The following is a 24,348-nucleotide window of genomic DNA, read 5'->3' on the forward strand; positions in this document are numbered from 1 at the left end:
CAGAAAAAAACCCACGCAAAAACATTGCAAAAGTGAGCTCATAATTGTACTTCACTCCAATTCCAATGTGCCGCCCACATGAAATCTGTTGTTAATTCAATGTCGTTTTTTTGTGGGATTCTTAACAGAAACAAAAGCAAAAACAATGGTGGACGACTCTGCTGTTTATTCTTTGGATTCTCCTGCTCACCATGATGTGGAGCGCAAAAGGATGACTCGTTATCTGCAGATCTCTCAAGAGTCTGGTGAGAAATGTAATAAAGAAATACAGGTCTGCAGAGATACTGGTTGTTGGTTTTGATTCCGACCAGCTTTGGTCAGGGCTAGAAGGTTAGTCATTCTGTACTTTTCTACTGAAACTCAATTGATTTCAGGAGAAAGATGCTCACCTGTTTAACTGACCTTGGCTAAGCCACTGAGCAGAATCATACGTTCCTATTATTGGCCCTCGCTTGACAGGACGTCAGGAAACACCAGCTCAGCGTAATAACAATATGACCTCGAATCATGACATCAGCCTCTTTTCAGACTAAAACACATCGCCAGCACGATGTTCCGCCATTAAATATGATTGTTATTAAATTGGAATTGTAATAGTTTGGCTGAAAGATCTCCACATTATTCCAGAGTCTACCAAATGACCTGAAACATCATAAATGTGTCGAATAAAAGTCATACAGTTCGTAATCAAAGAAAATTACGACTTGGGTAGAATGTGATAAAAGCGTCTAAACATGTTAAATTGGAAAATGACATTTTCCCTGTTAAAGTTATTGCTGTCAAATTAGCAATCCACATCACATCCTGAAAAAAGAAAGAAAAAAAGTTGTTTGTACTTGATGTGACCTGGCATGCACATCTTTTTTTCCATGAAATATTATGTTTGCTAGTACACATGGTTCTATAAATAAAAAAATCAGATCAATCAATCATACGTTTTTGTACAGTCTGTTCCCGCATGAACCCTTTTTATGGGGATGGGAATGGATTGATTGCGTTGTCATTCTTTGAAATGGTAAAATATGAGAGATGAGTGTTTTGAGTTAAGTGTGCTGTAGTTGTGTAGTTGCGTGTGGTATAAATATGTGTTAATTGTTTCATTATTTGACATTTCAACTTCATTGCACCTAGAATGATCTTCACTCACTTATTATAAATTCATCCCCTTTTTAGTATCTTCTTTGTATTATTTCCTCTTAAATATCTTTTGTTTTAACTTTCCATTGGAGCAGCCGCCCAACATTGTCAAAGGGAACATCAGCAGTTTCACGAGTGTGTGTTGTGTGGCGGATGACTCCGATGTGTATATTTATTTAAGTGTGTACACACGACCTCTCCTGTAAATTATTTAGTAGCTGTAATGCCTGCTAATGGCAAAAGAGCTCAACGTGCTGTATTTGTATTTGTTATGTTGTATTTCTGGTACATCACATCAAAGCGGAAGTCCTATCAGCAAAGTCGAACCATCTTTTGACCTCACTGTTCCTACCAGGAAGAGGAACATACATTAAGACCCAAAGGAGTTGGGGGAGAACCTCATCAATTTCCTGATGCAGTAAAGTAGGACACAAAAGGGTGTGGATGTAACTTTTGCTCTGGCGAAGGATCAAAGTGGGGCCTTGCGTCTGGGGAACGACTGCACGGACCGCCGGACCAGAGGAAATGGTGAGACTTCTCCTTCACATGAATGAAGATTCCAGAGACATCTTGAAAGCATCCCTGCATTGTCATCAGCGTTTTGTACTTTGGACACAAAAATAGAACATCTATAATGTCCGCTTTGAGTTTTCACACTCACTGGCCTTATATTATCAGACAATGCTGTATGTTTCCTTTTCAACTTGTACTTTCCCGATTGCCCTCCTCCTGAAGAAAAAAAAATGTTGTTTTCTTGAGAGTTGGGGAAAAAACTATTTTTGTGTTGTCCTTGATCTGGCTCTCTCTTAATAGATTCTGTGTTTAAATGTGTTTGAATTTATTTTAAATGTTTTTAACACTGAGATAAATAAGTGTCGGAAATGCAATAAAAACAAAGCTTAAGTGTATTTCAACAAGGCATTCCTGTGTTGTTGATTTCACTTATTGCAAGGGTGGTCTGGAACGTATCCCCAGCCATGGACGTGGGGCTGACTGACTCATGGTTTATGGTCGTCACAGCCTTCAGGAGGAAAAAATAGCTTTAATGTGCCCAGCTACAAAAATGCGTTTGACCTTATTTCTCCCTCAATGAACCGGAATGTTGCCTGCTATCACCATGTTTACATTTTGTCAAACACCTGAAACACTCTGTCTGCACAAATGTTGACATAAGGCAGCGAAAACACACAAAAAAGAGCAAATCCAAGTATTAAATGTCACATAGCATTTAGTATGGTTGGACTGACTCCTCCCCCACCCAAATATGACTCCAATGACTGTTATTTGCATTCATTCCCCTTGTTCAATCCCATCCTAAATTTCATATTTACATATTCAAACACCTATACTAAATCTGTAGTTTATATTTACAAAGCACTTCAATGTCTTTCTCACATTAATTGGTGAGATTCAATTTGTTTGTTTACGCTGGATTCACATTAGCAGATACGATTCATCATTAGTTTTCTGTGATTTGAAGGTAAAATATCAAAACTAAACACTTGGATCTACAATGACATCATTCAGGATCTTTGAGTGTTACAGGTACGTATAGTGTTTGTTCAATAGCCAATGCCCATGGGCATCACAGGCACCTTCTTTGGACTGGGACTACTTTCATCATCTGGAAGGTGGGCATTTTCTTTTGTTAGCCTTGAAATGTTTGGCAAAGAAGACCACATGTTCATGTTCAGTTGAATTACTAACATCCAATTTATGCACAATTATAACACGAGTGACAGCTGACAACCTTTACATTGCACAGACACTATAACCAACCATGTCTAATTTGTGTGATACGTTTTAAATAAATATATTTCAAAAAGTTGGTTCTCATACATGGAATGGTTTGAAATGTTTCCGCTTGTTCCTTCAGTACAACGCTTGAAATTTCACAGTCAGGAAGGTAATTTTGTTGACTTCGCATGCTGTGAGTGCATATTTAATAAAAATCACATCATTGTTTCCCCCTCAGTTGCGGAAAGCTGAATTGTTCATTTTTGCAAGCAAAACCTGCCTGCTCATACTTTTTTTTGTGAGTGTCTTAGTGGATACTGTGTTGTTATGTGTGTGTTGCTTGCTGCAGGTTGCTCTTGAATGAGTACCTGTCCAGCTTGCTTACAGCTCTCCATTGTTCTGAGAAACTGGATTCCTCCTGAGAGAATTTAATCAGCCTTGACTAATTCACTTGCTTTGATTTAACAAAGTTTGTTCACATTATTAGATCTCCCACATGGCCGCATTGGCTGCCCCGCCGTTTTTAGTGTCTGCTCACTTGCAAGTCCCCCGTAAGTCCATTTCACACTTTGTATTCCTCGTCTTCGATCTATCAGAACCTCTTATGGGAATAAACATGGTATTCAAAAGCTGAGGTGAGGCCATTTCACATCGCTCTTGCCATCACATCAGACCCCAAAAACCTCAACGGCTCCTTTACTTTTTCCACGGAGGGGCTGCTGCTGACAGCCTATCGTGATCGGAACAAGTAGGCCACCTTCGTCGTCCAGAGGACAAGGCAAGGACCCGCGCCTCTCTCCCAGGTGGTCTCGGTCAGTCAGTACTGGCTGTCCTTGGTGGTGGAGGTGTGCGTGGTGGTGGAGTCGTCAGGCAGCGAGCCCCGGCGACTGGAACGTGACCCGCAGTGAAGTAGGTTCTGCAGTTCCTTGGACACGCTGCTGGAGAAAGCCGTGTAAATCCACGGGTTGGTGCATGAGTTGAGACTGGCCAGCAGCATAAGAATGGTGAAGGCAACTCCTGCAAATGCCATGAGATCAATGCATATCTACACCACATGAAGATATTTTGAAAATGAAAACACTGTCGCCATGTTGGTTGAACGTATCAACTATGAACAGAGCGTTACGGCATATTACTTTTCAAAGCTGATAATTTAAAAAAAAACATGATGACAGATGCGGCCCGGTGGACGAGTAGTTAGCGTGTCGCCTCACAGTTCTGGGGTTGAGGGTTCGATTCCCAGGTGGGTCCTCACTGGGTGGAGTTTGCATGTTCTCCCTGCACTTGCGTGGGTTTTCTCGGGTACTCCGGTTTCTTCCCACATTCCAAAAACATGCAGGGCAGACTGATTGGACACTCTAAATTGCCTATGACTGTGAGGGTGAATGGTTGTCTGTCTTCTTGTGCCCTGCGATTGGCTGGCCACCGATTCAGGGTGTCACCCGCCTGGTAATGATTAGTGATTGTTTGACTTTCAGCTTTAAAGCTACTCGTTGCCCAGTCAATACAAACCATTCAGCATTGTAATTAACTTTCCCCTATAGGATTATAAACTTTCCAGATGGGCAACATCCTGTTTCTTTTTGGAACTAATAATAAGTGTTATGTCATGACTCAAACAAGCTTGTGGATAACAAATGACGGAAAAACTGGTTTGAGAATATATATCCTTAAACATGACTATGTGCAGCTTCTTGGTGTTAGATTCATCAAAAATTACAGTTGAGTCGTTTAGGGCAAAAGTCACTTGTCCGATATAGGGGGGATATCCATGAGAGCACAATGCCCTCTTTGTGCCCTTATATAAATTTGACTGTGTTCATGCTCCTACTGTAGATCATTGTTTATAAAATATCAACATCTGGTCAGGTTGCAAATTCCTAGGGAATATAAACAGGTTATTTACTGACATATGGCATTGACTTTAGCTTCAAATCCCACGACAAGGTCAACACAATCTCTACAAACAATGTATATTTCCTTGTCCTCTTACGCACAGTTGAAACCTCGTTCAGTTTATCGATTCTTAATTGCCCTATGATTTCAAAATGTCAACAATATGATGCTAAAGAGTGGTGCAACATTTTCAATTTGGCCATATTTAAAGAACTGCTCTGAAAATATTTGCGACACTGACCTTGATTGGGAGGGTTGGGGTCCCAGGCAGCCCACAGCTGGACAATGAAAAAAGGGGACCAGCACACAGTGTAGACCAGAACAATGACCAGAGTCATTCGGACCGTTTTGGACATGGCTTTGGTGATGCTTGGTGGTGGCGGCGCAGTGGGGTGAGGGGGGATGTAATCGAGGGAGCAAGGAGGTGACCCTGAGGTCTCTTGGCAGGAAGTGCAAGACTCCTGATAGTCAGGCCCGTTCACTTGCTGCAGATCCGCAGAAACGATGGTTGTAGATGTCGTATCGGTCACTTGAGTTTTGTTATAAGTGTTTATGTGGGTTTTTTTGTTGATGGACTTCAACAAAGCGCTGCCACTGGACGCCCGTCCACCCCTCTCTCTGGCTCGATCCTCTTCCTTCTTAAAGCTGTGGAAGTGGAAGAAGATTTCATTCCTCTTTAGCTCAGCCTTCACCATCCTTTCCGACTTCAGGTAGATGTTTTTGTGGATCTCCCGGAAGATTCTTATCTGCAATGATTTGTTTTTGAATTCAGCACAGTCGAAATGACATCACCAAGACATTGGCTCATGCAAATGTACTACTCTGGATTCAATTTGACTACAGACGTGCCAAGTTTGGTTATTATGTGAACATTTGTGCCTGAAATGTAACAGGAAATGGAAAGAAAAAGGAGGGCCAGAAATTTTCATTTCTGTTATTCTCTCATTGGGGTTCATAATGGACTCAATAAACATTTACCAGCGGAGAATCATTTTTTAATAGACATAGCTCTTCTGCAGCACTTAAGTGCATCTGCTACTCCAAATGCTGTACATATGTCCAATCATTACTGCCGCAAGGTGATTTGAAGGAGCAAACTCCCACGTCTGCCGTAACGTATAGTCTTTAAAATAACTTGACAAACATTTTCTTTGATCTTCAACTTCTAATGCGGAGTCTCGCTGGATGTCAGTGTCTTTATTTGTTTATTTTTTTACATTTATTACAGTGAAATGAGATTTTTGCGATACTAGCTGATGGAGTGGTATAGTTCCTGATGAAATTGCCCCATGTGTCGTTTGGGATGCCATCCAGGGCCTTAAACTTTATCACTGAGAACATTATACAGATAAGTTGGACTACTCAACAGAATATAAGTTTCCTGGTTAAATGACTCATCTTAAATTAAGTTGATTGAGGATCACAAGACCTGACACGCATAACTCAAAAGCGAAATTGATTGTGCGTCTGAAAAGAGAATGTGCATTTCAAGGTAGGTGAAAAGGGATTTTCAACAATATTCCACAGATTATAGCACAACAACCTTATTCTAAATATATGACACTGGAAATTTAAGTAAATTAAACATTTTAGAGGTTTTTCTATTCCTGAAAGGGGTTTGAAAATGTCAAAGGAACCATAAAAAACAGTAAGAAATACTGTTTGCTGAAATTTCTATTCTTTGCCAAAAGTTATGTGTCTGCAACTCACTTTGGTAGTTGTGTTAATTAATGAAAATCGCTAGGCTCTGTAAGTATCCCTCCCCAAATAGTTCAATGAGCCAGACCACAGGGGAGGATGCTCAAGTGGCATCCTCATCATTAGACAGCCTAAATCTTATTAAGACTCTCACTAAACTTAGCTAAACAAGTCCCAAACTAATGTTAGCGTCAACAAAGCAATTCTTTGTGGGGGCAGAGCTTCACTGGTTCCGTTAAGAGGTACACATAATTCCAGTGATTATTGTCTTTTTGTATGTAATCAAAAACAAAGAAATTTGGAAGAGGGAAAAAAACAAAATAGGCCTTGCTGCTGTCTGTGTGTGCCAGATTGGGATTGGTTTGCAAAAGGCCCAGAATGTAAACTGCAGCCCTTGAGGACCGGTTTGGACAACCCTGGTTTAGAAGCCTGATATTGTTTAAAACTGGGGAGAAATTTACCTGACAGATGGTGATGATGAGGGCAGGCAGGAGAAAGACAGCCACAGTCATCCAGGTGATGTAGGCCTTTAGCCCCCACACCTCTGCAAAGTGTCCCCAGCACTCAAATTCACCAGAAGTCATCTCTGATCGTGAGAAGATGAACACCTGACAGAACGACAAATGGAACAGGACCTTTGTCACACTGACATGACAATAACATACCTGTCAACCTCTGCCGATAACTGCCCTTATAAATGATTATGATTCCCCTTACAAACCCCCAAAAAACCTTACAAACACCGTACGACTCGTACGGTGTTTGTAAGGTTTTTTGTTTTTTGTTTTTAAGGGGAATCATAATCATTTATAAGGGCAGTTATCGGCAGAGGTTGACAGGTATGCAATAACCCTAAGGCAGCGGTCCCCAAACTTTTTCTCACCGCGGACCGTTAAAGCTCCCCCTATTTACTCGCCGACCGGCGTACTCAAGACAGAAGTGTGGAGATGGAAGGGCTGTATGTTCCATGGACGACGCCCACGACGGCAAAAAATAAGTCCCAAGCATAAGATTAATTATTTATTATTGCTATCATGACAGCTTTTTTTCATTTCAAGTAGGAAGGCAAGATTGAAAACATTAATATTTATTTCTCTGACGGACCGGTACCAGGTGGTTCGTGGACCGGTACCGGTCCCCGGCCCGGTGGTTGGGTTACCCCTGCCCTAAGGTACTAAAACCATAATAGGTTTTTTGGTATTAAGTCACCTGACTGTCCTCTCATTTCTAGTCTGACCATTTGTCTCTCCTTGGTAGCCCTTACCTGTGGCAGGCTGAGGATAAGTGCCAAGCCCCAAGCCACCATGACAGGGGTGTTCCAGCGAGAAACCGCCCCACTACGGTAGGCCTGCAACGGGCAGCAGATGGCATGGTGCCTGTCCACTGTCATGGCAACTATCATGTAGGAGGAAGCAAACATGCCCACAATCTGCAAGTACTTGATAGAGCGGCACAGGAAATCAGGTCCCTGAAACTTGTCGGTGATGTCCCAAATGAGTTGGGGTAGAACCTGTACACACACAGTTTGAGAGGCTGTGAAACAACTCAACACACTGGACGTTATTGCTCCCATGATGGTCTGAGCTTCTTATATCTCTCAAGTATTCAGACACTTTATTTATAATTGAAACTCGGGAAAACAGAGCCTAGATGATTTTCATTTGTGAGAAATGACGCTTGAAGCTGGAAAGTCATAGCTTTGAGCTGTTGGCTCTGCTTTTACCTAGAGGATACAGATGAGCTTATGAAGAAATCTGCAAATAGCACGCCGGACATGATGGATTTCAAATGTTTTCCAGATGTTAAAACAGGGATGTCCAAAGTCATAAATGGCCTGTCATGGGTTCCAACCAGTGGCGGGCCGTCAGGGCCTTGAAGGCCTTCTCTGCTGTCCTAAGAAATATCTGAATCATATATTATATTTTGTCCATCAATACTTATTAAATAATTCCAAATTGTCTGTTAGCTTCCTTTCATTGCTTTTCCCCCTGGTCGCACTGCTTCCAGAAGTGTGTTTTCATATTGAAGCATTTAATCAATCACATTTTAGCCATTATTTGTTGCCAGGGTCAGAAATCTGCCTCAAGGCCTTCACAATCAGTTCTGCAGGCTCTGCTGCATTAAACACGCGTCGATAAGACTGTTGCTTTAACCAATCAGATTTTGAGTTGGCAACACCACAATGCCTTCTCGCAGGCGTAGGGATATGTCATCGCTTTCACCAACTATGATTGTCTAGTGATTAACCAGAGCTACCAAACTGGATCTGGAGCAAGATGCACGAGCAAATATATTGTTGTGTTGATTTAAAGCCATTTTCAAGTACGACTATGCCAGAAATACAACAGGACAGGCTCGACTTTCAGCATTAGCTTCGATGGCGATAGAAAAGAAGGGAGGAAGAAAGGAGGATGAATATTGTGTACAGTTAAAAAGGATTTTTGGTGAGTAAAATATGGCTATATTCCTAAATAATATTTCAACTGTGGGCCCGGTTCTGATATCTGAAAAGCTCCAGTGTTTGTATTTAAGCTCCAGTGTTTGTATTTAATGACTAAATAAAATACTGCTGCTAGGAAGTAGATTTTACCCCATTTTAGTGCAATTTTTGCCGTTTCGCGTATAGACGTATATGGACGTATCGACGTTCATCGCTGTCTTTTTCCCGGGGAAATGATACTCCGGCCCGGTTCTGAGGTCTAAAAAGCTCCAGTATTTGTATTTAATCAATAAATGCTGTTTTCGGCTGGATTTTACCCCATTTTCGGGCAATGTTTGCCGGTACACCATTGGCGTTCATCGCTGTCTTTTCCCAGAAAAATCACCCCCCTGGCCCGGTTGTAATGTCTGAAAAGCTCCAGTATTTGTATTTAATCATTGAACGCTGCTAGGAAGTGGATTTTACCCCATTTTTGTGCATTGATTTATCGATTATTTTTTACGGGTCGCAGCTGTAGCTGCAGTAGAGGTTTTATAGCCATAAAATAGTTTTTGAGGGTTGGATTGATTCGTTGAAGAAGCTACAAGAAAATGCACGGACTGCCACTGGTTCCAACAATACCCCAGGATTGTTCTGCCTGACAGACACAAATTGAGTAACTGTCTTGATAATATTGCACTTTTTGTGGATTGTGTTTTCTTCATTTTAGGAGTCACAGACAAAATAATCATCTATTTTTTGATCATATGAAATATATACCTATTACCAGTATTTTATTGATTTGGCAAATATAGGTGGGAGAAATGACTTGTTGTTATTCACAGGCCAAAAATATACTTGCCCGGCCCACTTGAGATTTAGTTGCCATGGATGTGGCCCCCAACCAAAATAAGTTTGATACCCCTGTGTTAGAAGTTAGTCCAGTGGAGACGGTGCTTTCTGTTCTAATGCAATATGCGGTATGTGTTCTTGCTTTCCATCTGTCTGCCGAGGAAGCGATAACTCTAACAGCAAAAGGATGAATGTTTAATGGAATTCACTAATATAGCACTCCAATCACAGCACTAACAAATTGGGAGTTTGTTCATCATCATCCAATTTTCTTCTAGCTCAGTTACATTGCAAATTGGTTGATTTAATTTTACAAACAAATTGATCCATCATTTGTAACAACCATTTTGGTAGTGAACATCAATTTTGAAATTAGTTTGTTTGTCTGGTTAATTTTCCGGATACCTCCCGGAAATCCAGCCAGACTGCGAGATCAACTCAGGCTGTCCCGGGAACACCTTGGTATGGAACAAAGTGGCTTGTATTAGGGAAACCTAGGTTCCCTGGCTTGACTTCTTGCCACCAATGGCAGATGACCTACGTCAACTTGGGAAGAAAACGAATGGAGAATGTATTGCTCAAGTAACCTAAAAATATATTTGCTGATATTATTCTCACTTTACAAACCAAGCAAACGCTTATGAGAACAGTCGCCCGTAGGGAACATGCATACAGTACTACACTGTATATAGAAACAGTCACTCCAGCAAGTTTCTGAGTATTATACAACACTGAGGTTGTATTGATGACAAGAAGTCATGAGATCACCTGAAAGAAGGCCACCACCAGGTCAGCTACACACAAGTTGACCATGAACACGTGCATTGGTGCATTGTGCTTCCTTCTCCGGAGCAGCACCCACAGAACGAAGCTGTTTCCCAGCGTGGTTAGCGCAAGAACCACCCCAAGCACAGCAATCTCTGCCTGGGCCAGCACTGGGTCGCGTACCCTGGGCTGGGACGAGGAGTTAAGGGTGGTGTTCGAGCCATTCCCCGGAAAGATCCCGAAGAAGGATCCTCCGCCGTGGGAGCCGTTGAGAGTGTTGAGCTCAAACAAAGATGAGGAAGATCGGTTGTTGTTTCCGGTCAAGAGCAGCGAGGAGAAGGCCAACGCATCCCAGTCCGTTTCCACACTGATGCTTTCCATTCCTGCAAAACAAACATGGTGCTCATTGAATGGTCATGATAAATTGTTTTGTTGCTTGGTGTGAGGTGATGCAGGGTCACGAGACATCCACTCTGGTCACATTATTTTATTATAGCCCAATAACTGTCAGTAGTTTCCCTATGGCAAGCACCTGAGCCTTAGATTTGAGCAATTACCATTTATTGCATTTGGTGGAAGCAGCCTCAACTTTATCCAATTTGCACATACCAATCATACTGTCATGTGAATACGATCACATCTTGAGTTTTTAATTAGTCAGGCAAGTGTGTGTCTGTGTGTTTGTCCACCTCTCACATTCATATGTATTCGCTTCGATGCAAGTCCAGCATGGTTTATTTTGCCTTTCATACTTCCTCAAGGTTGATGGACACATTTTTCTTCTATGCCTCCAATTTTATTCCTTCACCTCCACTCCACATAATCGTCCCATGCTTACCCACATGCATTCCTATTTTTCCTTGTTTTTCTTCCCTGCCCCCCTTTCCTTCTCTCGTCCTCACATCTTGATTCCCCCCGTCCATGTCAGTCTTCAGTGCAATAAATGTCATGCTTATTTTTCTTTGCTTATAAATAAATTGCTCAAACGTCATGAGTGCGAGGAATGGGATGACAATTTGAGGAACAGAGGGTTCATGAGATGCAGGGTGAGGTCTAAAATAAATGTAAACATTAAAAAGAAAAGAGGAAAACGATGGGAGAAAAAAACGTCAGAGAAGGAAAGCACATGATAAGGTCAAAGTTAAATAAGGCTCTTAAGTGAGCATGGATGTTTTTAATGCAGGCAGTTAAGAGGTGTGAGTGATATACTTGCCTGTCCAAAGCCGCCAGAAATCATGTGTTTCTTTTATTATTTTTTGGCTATCATCTTGTTAACTTTGGCTGCATTCTCCTTGGCGCTTTTGTTCTACCACTCACCAAATGAATTTATATATTAGAGCCTGTATTACCCCATACGGTATCAAGTACCTGTCCTTCAAAGAAATGTTCCCTGGATTAAGTCTACATGTAAATCTTGCTCACCTGTTTTAACTCTGCAAACTTCCTTTGATCGTGTGTTTGTTTGCAACTGCCATTTGACTGGTCGGGTTCTGCTTATACTTGTTTTGAATTGACCTGGTGTTTGCAAATTTCCTAAAAATAGCAAGGTAAGAGTGCCCTGTACGAGGTTGGGGGTTTTCGTTACTCCACTGGGGTCCTGCTGGCCAATTAGCTGCTAATAGTGCCGCATGACATATTGTCAAGTGTAGCATGTTGGCTTTGACGGAGGAATGCGTGAGAAGTTGTGCCAGATGGATTTCTGTAGCCCCCACCAATGCGGAACCAAGTGAGAGAGGTCTTGTCAAACATTCCTCCAAATTTCTATTAGATCTGTCCTTGGATATGAAATGTTTTTATTGGCTGTTACTATATTTTGTCCTTATGGCACACTGAGGCGGCGTTCAGCTTAGGTGGCCTTTTGGGACACATTGCCTGCCTATAGCTTGGATACAGCGTGACGTGAATGACTCTTTCTATATATATATTTTTAATTAAGATTTAATGGTTCTTGCCGGCCTTATTTTTCATCAAGGTAACTCCAAGCCTCTTTGTTTGAAGTATTGCTCCCCTCTCTGTAATTACACTATAGTGGATTCTTTGTTCCTACTATATCATCTCATTATCTTTATACTGTATGACCATGTGACAGGTGTTTTATGTGTTTATTTATTTATTTTTGTTTTGAAGCAGAAGGTATTTTTACTTGGCAAAAACAATAAGACCCTTTAAACCCATATGAATTTCACTGGGAAAGATAAGCGATTATAAATATCATGTGTTTCCATTTATTTGTTTATTTCTTAACAAAGAACAACACAATTCACGAGTGTACGAGCGCACTAATGTAATGTAAAACTTTGAAATACAAAAGACAGAGCAAGCTACTGTTTGATCATGAGTGATAAGCATATGCCAGCAGACCACTTGGCAGACCACATTGCAGCCAACATTTTCCCTCAATGTCAAAGAGCACAAAGAAAATGCATCAAAATCAGGACGCCACACAAAAAAATGTTACGTCAATGTTTTTGAGAGGCTTGTTAACATCAACCAAATAACATTAACAGTAAGTCAGGACACCATAATTGCCCAATGTTCTTTTTAACTCATTCCCTGCCATTGCCTGTCAAGATCTGCTGCTTGGCTGCTTGTGTTTTTCCATTACAGAGCCAAGGTGTGTGGTGGTGGGCGGAGCTTCTGCATCACACCTGTGTTTCATCTCGTCATCACAGCATTTAAACACAGGCTAGCCAAGATAAGGGTGCTGAAATATTGCCTTGCGAGTTGCCAGCTTTGTCATGTCGTGCCTTCAATGTGCCTTTTTAATTTCATGATTCTTAAAAAAGTATATATTTTTTCATTTTAGTTGTACCCTTCTCTTGAAGCACCTTGCTCATTGCTTAGCCTCTTTGCCACAGACCCTTTTTGTTACTGTCTTTATTTTACGTGTTTTGGTTGTTTTTTTTATTTTATTTTTTTCATCTTGTAATTCCTTTAAATCTCCTGCTAAAGTGCTTTGTCCGATGTCTGTTGTTTTAAATGCTTTTAAGAAATGTGATTTGATTGATTGGATGGACTGCAGAGGTTGTTTTTGGTTGTTACTATCGTAACACTGCTTACTCTCTTTAAGTCTTTCACTCAGATTGAAGAAGTCTGCTTATTTGGCTTGATTCTTTTCAAACCATCAATTTCCATGTCACCCTCTTCTGGCGTGGCATATGTGGCTGCAGTGCCTCAGGCTTGACTGAAACAGGTTGTTAGTGTACGCAAGATCATGTATACCGTTTCGACATCTCTCAGCACGTCTGTCCTGATCCCATGTTGTGCACACGTTTAGGTCAAAAGCCATAAAAATGATTTCATCAGCCAACTATGCACATAGTCAAACAATCACATAGCTCTCATGAATTAAAAATGCAGTCAGATTCATGGTAAGTTTATATATATATATATATATATATATATATATATATATATATATATATATATATATATATATATATATATATATATATATATATATATATATATATATATATATATATATATAGGAGTCCTTTAACGAAGATTCGTGTGGATTTCAGGGGGAAAAAGTGGGCATCACAAGTCTTAATAATACAAACTAACACATTCTTCAAATACCATTCTCGTATGTTTATTAGACTGCTTTTCACATCTGCAAAAAATTTGAAATATTCAGTTTTTTTTTTTTTATCTTAGACAATAGACTTTTTTGTTTTAAAATGCTGACAAAAATGCCCAAGCGCAGAAGCAAAACTGTGAAATGAAAACTTCAACAAATAAACACCCCCATAAATTTTTCCACAGCAAATCAATTTTAGCATAATGTCAATACATCTGTAAAGTTAATCTTTCACTTATATTTATTTTAAGTTGAGCACAGAAACAATAAGTTCAGGGAGTTCCCATGGCCGACAGCATCTCTTGGAAAGTTAACTGTAGAACCACTTTTTAATAGATCTATTGATGTGATAACAAACAACAAGGCCATAAAAAAAGCCAAATAATGACCTGGCTAATAACCGGTCTATCCCTATTATGTATGTGTTAATACTGTATGCTGGGCAATCAAAATATTGCCTTACACGACCTCCTTTCTATGACAGGATGAAATGACAGCTATTCTAGAGAAGGTCAACAGGACATCGGCAGAATTTAGCCCATTTATTTCATAATAATTTTGAAAATTGACCAGTACTGGCATGGGAAATGACTGTGGTGGAACCTCTGTATGTTTTACTTAACTATAATGCATTCCTAATAACTAATTTACTTAACTATAATGCATTCCTAATAACTCATTTACTTAACTATAATGCATTCCTAATAACTCATTTACTTAACTATAATGCATTCCTAATAACTCATTTACTTAACTATAATGCATTCCTAATAACTCATTTATTTAACTATAATGCATTCCTAATAACTCATTATCTTAACTATAACTAATTCCTAAGAACTCATTTACTTAACTATAATGCATTCCTAATAACTCATTTACTTAACTATAATGCATTCCTAATAACTCATTATCTTAACTATAACTCATTCCTAATAACTCATTTACTTAACTATAATGCATTCCGAATAACTCATTTACTTAACTATAATGCATTCCTAATAACTCATTTACTTAACTATAATGCATTCCTAATAACTCATTTTGCCTTAATACATTGCCTTCTTCCTTAAAATAAACATTTACTCCATCTCTTTTTTTCATTTCACTACCGTGCAATATTATAAAATTGACATCTTTTAATTTTTTAACACTACAGAACAAAGCTATAAGAAACACATTCACTGTCAAGGCTCCAGTGATGGTGACCACAGTGAAGGTAATGCATAGAGAATATTTCTGAGAAACTTTCATATACATGTGAAAAACTTAGTCAATAACTTGCTGATTTTGTCCTTTTTTCTTGCACAATCAATATTACAACTGTAGTGAGCTTTGTCGTGCTGTTGCCAGCATAGCACGAGACCTTATTTACATACTGATCAATGCAACAAAGAGCTGAGTGAGTCACCAGTGCGTTATAAAGCCCAGTTGACCTAGCTCTCTTCTTGAAACTCTGCCTGGGACTAAATTGGATCCTCATGCAGCACAAACACTGCACACTTTGTGAATAAAGTGCTTCAATGCCAGGTGGACGTTCTACACATGAATGTGGAGTTGCGTCCATCGACCTGTGATTTATTCATCAGTTGCAGCGATGTGGGAGTAATAAAAATAAACAATGTGTTCTTTCACCGTCACACCAAAACAGCTCATTAAATGTTAATAATGTGGGACAACACCTCACTAATCACCCGCTTTGTCACTGCCACCTGTGCTTTGTGTCAGTCATAAACAGCATTAGTGTATTTCCACAATACGGCACACTATAGGCAGAACTGAAGAACTTTACGTTTTTTTTGTTATGTATCATTAACCAACAACACGTGCCCTGAACAAACTCTTTACTAGAGGAGGGGTGAGCCAACATGAAGAATACATCATGAAGTGAGCACAACAAAACAAACGAGTCAATGGAAGAGTATTTTTTTTTCGTCATGGTGACCACAACCAAGTAAGCCACTTTGTGCTTGTTTTGGATTATAACGAACACGAGCAAGGGCCAATAAAAACAGCAAATGATTAATGGAACAAGCCCTTTGGAGCACCAGGGTTAATAAAAAAAGGTAAATTCTTGAACTCTGTGGTTAACATTTTTGCCATGTGTTGTTTCTGCAGACAAGATGAGGAGATTTTGGGGATTAATTGCCACTACTACAGCAGGAAGATACTTCCTAGGTCCACGTTTAAAAAAAAAAAACTTCAGTGTGAAAGACCAAGAACACAAAACTTATACGTATTTGGTAATCTCACAAAAGGATGAGAAACAAATAAAGAAGTTGGTTTTGGTAATGGGATTTTCCACACGTCAGGTTTGGTTCTGTTCTGATGTCCTCTGGTGTGGTTGGTCTACCCTTAATTTTCTTATGTTAAAACTCATCCACCATATCTGGACTGACCAAATGTATCATTGTGAGAGCCAAAATCATAATAGAGTCACACATGTGCTATTTTTGTGTTTTGAGACACTTTTAACGACACCTCAGATGGTACAAAAACAAAATACGTATTCCACTTAGAAGAAAAGCCCTTTTGGTCTGGATAATTGGTGTTTTCCTTACACTACATCTCATAAAAACTCAAAGCTATTGGCTTACACTGGAAAAAATAATAATTACTCTACCAAAATTGAAGTCGTAATCTGTTTATGTATGTCAAAAAAGTCATAATGTTACATGAGGTCTTAAAAGACATGTTGAATTAATCAGAAATGAGGCCAGACTTTTGCCAAAATTTATTTCACAATCTAGAGTTAATTGGAAACCATTTTAATATTTGAATAAATGTTTAATGTAAAATTATCCATGACGGCCTCCCAACCGCAAATATGCTTGTACTTTTTGTAATCCTCTACGAAAACATCTTTATGTGCAATTAAAATAGAGTATCTGCAAACAGCAAAAAGCGATCATTGATTTTGCTGTATTTCTGATAGATTATTTACAGGAAACTATTTCTGAATGTTCTGAACTCCATGTCAGAAGACTCGACATTAAAATTAGAAATTGATTCTCTCTATTTTGGACATTTTTATTTCCAATTAAACAATCTAACCATGGATTCATCAAAACACAGTGCCTCTCACCTTTCCGCGGTCTTCCTCGTGCGTCTTTTCTCGACCGCGGCTGGGGGACAAAGCATTAGCACTGTCACTATTTACAGTCCATTAACATTTCAAGCTCCAGTGGTCCACACGAATAAATCGACATCCTGGAGCTCCTCTAATCCGGCCAAACCCTTTTGAGGAGCAAAAGCTATTAAACACTATCACTAATCTGCATTTTTGTTTTGCTGATCAGGACTTCATCTCCAGAGACAAGCTTTATTTATTCTATGTTGATGTCCTATTTTCATTGTTTTTAAACATAAAAGTTGGGTTCTTATCATTACAAGCGCAAGATCGTAAACACTCTTTGATTTACACCGCTGGCGGCACGTTATTGTTTAATGTGTGCAGGAAAAACAAAATAAGTAGATGAGTTATTGACCCAATAATAAAGAGTAGTGCTTCAATGGTGTGTGTGCGTCTCTGGGAGACCTTGGTTGCTGTTTATTTGAGGAGGGATGACCCACATTGATGCTCAAACAGTTGAACTGCACAAAACCACAGGTACAATTGGATTTAAAGATTTTTGTCAAAGGCATTGAAATAACCCTGAAGTCATGATAATAATTTTAGTCATAAGGGAACACATGAAAGACACTCACGTATGATCCACTTTGGCTGGGCAACCGTGTGAGAGTTGTCAGGAAAAAAGAATTTACAAATCGGTCCATCCAAAAAATAAAAACATCTGATGTGCTATGACTCAAATTGGATGCAAAATAAATGAGAATAAATGTCACTGCATTTTTATGTCAGCTTTTCTTTTAAGAATCCTCTCTTCTAATGAATCCTCGCTCACAGAGTTCACAAATGCTCCTAATCCCCGGTGGGAGCCATGTGCGTCCCGGCGTGTGTGTCACTTCTTCATGCTCTGGCAATGTGCTCTGCCTTCAGCTATGGCAGCGCAAATGAATTTGAGCTCCCTGCCTCCCCACGGTATCCCCTCCTCCTAGGTCAAGCCCGTCCTCGAGGGTTGAGGGTGGAGCGCCCGAACAGATGAGGAAGGGTGCGATTGTTTTACATACCTACGATGTGTGAGTGGGGAAGAGAGAGGTGGGCTGCTCACTCACATGTTATGAAAAAATAAAGGTTTGCTGGTGGGGGAAGCGCGGTGGGATCCTCCCTTCTTTCATTCAAACGTTTTGTGCCTTGTGCATACGAGTATTGTGCTCCATCACCCAACATATCCTTTGTTGCCGGCGGCACTCGATCACTTGCACAAGATATGCAGGTTTGTCATTTGGCTGAGTAAGCCAGACTGGCTGTGGGTCGTGACCTTGGCACGTGCAGAGCGGCGAAGGTTAATGCGGAAAAAGTCCGTCTTTGACAGTCAATGTCGAGCCTGTCTTAAAAGGCAATGCAAAACTGTAAGTCAACGTCTCGTCATTTGACAGGCCAAAGAAAAGAATGTTAAGATGCCTGACAAATTTGAACTGATAAAGCAAAGTACTATAAATAGTCATCAGGTCTAAACGTGCCCGTTGGCTGTGCTTGTTCCAAAATGTTAATCAACTATCTCTACCTATTGTAATGTGGGAAATGGATGCCAATTTTCCAGCGTGTATCCCGTGCCTACATAAGGGCTTCATGAGCACGTTTTCTAGGACAATTGTTGCTCTCTGGGCCGCAATTTTGGCCACGCCTCACTTCCGCTTCATTCCCAGCAAGCCTTTTCAAACCTGCTTGGGATGAACTTCTTCTCATGGCCACATTGTATACACCCCATGCTATTTCCTCTGGGAGTCACGCTGTGATAACAGACATAGTTTGCTCCCTAATTGTTTAATACAGGGGTCTCCAAATCTGGACTCAACAGTCACTGTGGGTCCTGTTTTTTTTATTCCAGCAGCAAACAAGCAGTACCTGATTGCATGATTGCAATCAGCTGATTATCCTTGTACGACACCAGATTGGTGGAAAGGTCTCATCTTGTTTGGTTTGAATGAAATTCTGCAGCCACTCGAGCTTGGTGACCTTTGTGTATTCATTTGCAATGCCCTGGTTAAAATATTCATTAATCTTAATTTATTTTCTTATCGCTTATCCTCACAATGGTTGCGAGGGAACCACGTATTTGGAAACAAGACGCAAAAACGAGTTTATAGTACTTTTAACTATTATTACTTTTAACTAGACCTAATCAAATGTATCATTCGGGGAGTATCGGTTAGAGAAAATCATCTCAGTACATGACCCAGTTTACATGTTGGTCATCCGCCTCCAGGTTGGCACATCTTTACACAAGAAATGAAATTGACAGCTGTTTTCCCCAGCAAGCAGTTCTATTTCAAAGATTCATTTGAAGTGAACACAAGAGAGGATGTTTGAAACATTGTTTGCAGCAACATTATATGACTGCACTCCAACAGTGATCATACCCTCCTACTGTCCTTCAATCAGAGGTTTTTTCCATTGAAACGTTTATCCTGGCTTCCTTCATATTCTGCCGCATTCTGCAAACAAGGCTGCTATTAGCTTTGAAAATAAAATGGGATTAGGGTTTGTGTGGAATGTTCAGAGCTAAGCAAAGCCATTTGTCTTTGTTTTGGAAGACACGATATCGAGCCAGGAATTGGCATGAGCAGAGCGCGTAGCACAGAACACCTGTTGGCGCAGAAGTGAAGAAACATCTGAGAGATCCATTTACTTTCAGTCAAGCTACCAATAACAGAGACAGATGACCACTCCTGGATTCACCTCGTGTGAATCTGTTAATAAGCATGTGCTGGCTCAGTAATAAGAAGCTTTATTTCCATCCATTTGCCACAGAGCGATTGATTTTCCACTGCTTCTTCTGTTTGCATTGGATTATTTTTGACATTCAGTGATTTTGTCTGTTTTGTCAGATGGTTCCTCAGTTCTTGTCAGCCTTGTTCAGTCCTCGCACTAGTCTGAATGTCTCGGGATGTACCGTTGTATTCTAGCCAAGGGGGATTTATATGAAGAGTTGTTCGAGGTCAAAATGGACAATAAAACGACCTCAAACTGACATACGGCATGGACTGAAATAAAACTGTGAAAAAATAATTGATGAACAAAAAGCTTTTTATCCTCTGACGTAAATCCATGACATAAAACACACATGATTGTCAAAATGAAGGTGCCCTTGACTTAATACTTGGTTGTATGAAGACAAATGCTGCAATCGGACAAGGAGACACTGGATAGGTATTTGTGGCCACTTTGTGCAGGCAAACTGTTCCAGCTGTCTCAGGTTCAAAGGATTCCTTCTCCTGATGGTGTGTTCCAGATCCACCCGCTCAATAAATTTTAGATCGTGAATCTGGAGAACAGTTTGTTTAGTCCTCAGCTATTAGCTTCATTATCCAATCAGAGGACCCACGACCAGAAACCTGGTCCATGAGGTATCATCAGGTAGGACACTTGATGCTCAAATGCTTGGCTAGCATTGAACAGAGCCAAAAATATCCAGTCCACCTTCATATTCCAATCAACTTACTTCCTTTGATGACTTGAACGCTCTAAATTGTCTGTGTCTTTTGAATTCTTGTTTGTTTACTTGTGTCCTGCAATTGGTTTTGACCCCATACAAGTCAGCAGCATAGAATAGGATGCTGAGATGGAAAGATCTGGATAATTTGTTGTGCAATGCATTTGAGTAAATCTGAAATGATGACATGTTGTACTTTGTGCTCATGGTTGATTTCATCATTTGGCGCTAATGACATTTGGCTTTCCCTATGCTGGTGAAGTCTTGCAGCTTTTTCTCACTCCATTAAATGCCCATCATGGAGTAATGAGGTTACAAAGTTTACATTGATTCTTGTGGTTTGTCACAAACAGCCGTGTTCTTCTCGCTTGTAATGAGTTCCTTGAATTCACGAAACATTCTCCTCAATGTGTGGCCTCTGTGGTTTAAGTTGTCATGGCAGCCATGGATTGTTTATTTTCTCATTACTTGCCATGAGCAATATTCCATCTGAAGGTTTCTGGTAACCTTTGAAGTTCTGCTTTTATCCCATTATTCTCCCAAGATTTGAGAAGCATTCTTACAGTAGGATGCTTCTGAGAATTGATTATATTTGCCATACGTGAGTAGCTTTTCAATTCAATCAGTGGGAGTGATAAGTGCTAAAATAATAATAATAATAATAATAATAATAATAATAATAATAATAATACAGGGTCTAGGATGTAGTCTGCCTTTCGCCCGAAGACAGTTGGGTTAGGCTCCAGCAACCCCCGCAACCGTTTCGAGGATGGGCGGTATGGAAGACGTACGTAGACGTAATAATAACAACAACAGCAACAGCAACAGCAACAGCAACAGCATCAGCAACAGCAGCAGCAGCAGCAGCAGCAACAGCAACAGCAGCAGCAGCAGCAACAGCAACAGCAACAGCAACAGCAACAGCAACAGCAACAACAACAACAACAACAACAACAACAACAACAACAACAATAATAATTAATAATAATAATAACAATAAAAAAATAATAATAACAATGACAATGACAATGACAATGACAATAACAATAACAATAGCAATAGCAATAATAATCATAATAATAATAATGATAATAATAATAAAACTGAAATCAACTCATTTAATCACAATTCAGAATTCTCAAAATTACAAGTTACTTAAGAGAAGATGAGAATTTGAGTTAAGTCTATGCAAAATCTTTTTTTAAAGCATTCAGTCCTCCTAGTTAAATTTGATTGGACACTGATAGCCAATAACAAATTGATGAATAAATACAGGAGATACAATCTCAGTGTAACTCTGGGGCACACTGTCTGTTACGGTTCTCATTTGGAACAGATTCCCTGATTGGGCTTAATAATGACTTTGGTCTGTGCTGCAGTTTTTTTTTCAACCCAGAAAGTGAAGATTAGATTTTTTTTCTCTGTGGAAAAAAAATTGAAGATAAATGACACTTCACCGCTCATCTGTTCAGGTCACGCATGATCTTAAACCTATTACAGCTGTTTGGGAAAGAGGTGGAGTGCACCCTGAACTGGATGCCTGTCAATCACAGGGGAAATATATAGTAGACAAACAACCTGTAGCCAGGAGGCTTATTGTTCTCACCCACATTGGATAATGATGCTGTCCTTTTTGTACTTTCTTCTGTCTGCTCCTAAATCCTCCAGACGGCTTCCACTTCTCACCTTACCTCGCATCTTAGAATCAAATGACACTCTCCTTCCTTCACTGACACTTCTATTAGATGACACGGAAAAGAACACCAACGTGTTTGTCTAAAGCATTCAATCCCTCAGGTTGTCTATTACTGAGCTCGAGTGACAGACGACCACTGGTTGCTGTGTTGTAGTCTGGTGTGGAATGTAAATCCTTTATATATCTAAATAAGGTGGCTCGGTGGATGGGTTGTTAGCGGATCAATCTCACGTTTCTGCGGTCGAGGGTTTGATTCCAGGTGGGTCCTCACTGAGAAACATGCATGCATCTCCTCGTGCTCTGCGATTGGCTGGCCACCGATTCAGGGTGTCCTCCGACTGGTGTCCATAGTAGGTAGCTGGGAGATATATATATATATATATATATATATATATATATATATATATATATATATATATATATATATATATATATAGAGAGAGAGAGAGAGAGAGAGAGAGAGAGATAGAGACATATATATACATATATATATATATATATAGTGCAAGTTACATTATTTCAGCAACCACGATTAAAAAAAAAAAAATCTCATGCCATTTGAAATGACTGTGGCTCGCACAGAATGTTCTTCCAAGCAGCTAATTCCACAGAAGTTAAAAAATTTGACATTTCTTTTCCCGAATTGGGCACTTATATAATGCAAGAATCGAGTAGACCTTTTCCTTTCTTGGATAAGGGCAATACAATCTACTTAGAATCTCAGGGTCATACTATAAAAACAATAAAGGAAAAAGGGACTCTTGGAAAGTACAGGCCATGACCCTCACAATGTAATGGACAGATTTTGTCGATTACACTGGGGATGGCTGCTGTATCAATATGGCAGACAAACATAAACATACCATAAGTGCTCTTTTTTTCTCTCCTGTGCCTCACAGAGCGCTATTCATGTCCTCCTTACTCGCTTCTGACACTACCTTCATTCAAGCATTTTCCCTTCTGCAGATGAATAAACAACATCATCATAATCATCATTTGCATGATGACGTCAACCCCCGGAAAGCATGTTCCAATAATATTGGGAAATGTACAGTGTATATGCTCATTGGACATAGTATATGTTTCCTTTTTCTTCTTTTGCTTTAAGTTCAAACGTTCAGTCAGTTTTCCTATGCCTTTAAGTCTTGTAGGTGAATACTAACACATAAAACAGGAAATGTCATATATGTGCTAATGAAGAGTCAATGCTGAGATTCATAACCCAGATTCACTGACAATGAATGGCATGCGGTGTCCATTGCACTATAACTATTAAAATGTACTGAACATCCAAGATTTTTTCAGTTTAGTAAGGATTTGTGAGTGTAGTCATGGCGTTTTAAACTGTTTGTGTGTGTGTGTACTGCACAATGCACAAATCATTATCATTGTGTATAGTCTGTTAGGTACAATTTTAAGAAGAAAGTATTTAAAATTTAAAAAGCAATCTTGTGTTTATTTTGGGAACTAGAACATATTTTATTTCATTTAAATTGGCTAGAATGAAGTGAAGCCTCGCCATGTTCTCCCAGGGCTTGTGTGGGTTTTCTCTGGGTACTCCGGTTTCCTCCCACATCCCAAAAACATGCAGGGTAGGCTGATTGAAAACTACATTTCCCATAGGGATGAGTGTGGGCGTTGTCCGTCTCCTTGTGCCCTGTGATTGGCTGGCCACCGCCTGGTGCCTGTAGTTAGCTGGGATAGCCTCCAGCACCACCCGTGGCCCTTGTGAGGATGTTCAGAAAATGAATGAAACGATAAAATTAGATATTTTCATTTACAAGCATGTCAAGGAACAAATGAAATCAAGGCCTCACTGTCATTTTAATCAATCTGATTATTTGCCATAGCTTGGTTGAACTCCACAATCTGAACATACCTTGACTTGAGAATGGAACTCCAACTACTGAGTTTTGACTAAATGTTCTATTTATTGCCATTCACTTTCACCTCCAGTCTGATTTCTACTCCAAAGTGAGATTGGTTAGCTCCTATTGTGAAATACTTT

General features: G+C 39.8%; 1 protein-coding gene across 3 annotated transcripts; it reads right to left on the reverse strand.

The window, feature by feature from the left end:
- Positions 1-270: 270 nt before the first annotated feature.
- LOC144083188 (vasopressin V2 receptor-like) lies at positions 271-18,067 on the reverse strand. Of its 3 annotated transcripts, none has more exons than XM_077610785.1 (7): positions 17,796-18,067; positions 17,173-17,212; positions 10,688-10,887; positions 7,733-7,978; positions 6,930-7,076; positions 5,012-5,516; positions 271-3,891 (listed from the first exon to the last, which is right to left on the reverse strand). In XM_077610785.1, the coding sequence occupies exons 1-7, from the start codon at positions 17,862-17,864 to the stop codon at positions 3,692-3,694; spliced, it is 1,407 nt and encodes a 468-aa protein (XP_077466911.1). In that variant the 5' UTR covers positions 17,865-18,067; the 3' UTR covers positions 271-3,691. The 3 variants fall into 3 exon arrangements, with proteins under 3 accessions (XP_077466911.1, XP_077466895.1, XP_077466903.1); XM_077610769.1 differs by having other exon boundaries at positions 10,508-10,887; XM_077610777.1 differs by lacking the exon at positions 17,173-17,212 and having other exon boundaries at positions 10,508-10,887.
- Positions 18,068-24,348: the final 6,281 nt, after the last annotated feature.

The sequence above is a fragment of the Stigmatopora argus genome, chromosome 1, assembly GCF_051989625.1.
Source record: "Stigmatopora argus isolate UIUO_Sarg chromosome 1, RoL_Sarg_1.0, whole genome shotgun sequence".
Lineage (NCBI taxonomy): Eukaryota > Metazoa > Chordata > Actinopteri > Syngnathiformes > Syngnathidae > Stigmatopora > Stigmatopora argus.

Bases quoted from the DNA above. Each gene is read 5' to 3' on its own strand.
- LOC144083188 (XM_077610769.1), bottom strand. From the start codon at position 17,864: ATGGACCGATTTGTAAATTCTTTTTTCCTGACAACTCTCACACGGTTG. The intron at 7,979-10,507 runs GTGATCTCATGA...GTGTGTGTACAG, and splicing joins TGGTGGTGGCCTTCTTTCAG to GTTCTACCCCAACTCATTTG. The intron at 3,892-5,011 runs GTCAGTGTCGCA...TGGCATTTGCAG, and splicing joins CCCCAACCCTCCCAATCAAG to GAGTTGCCTTCACCATTCTT.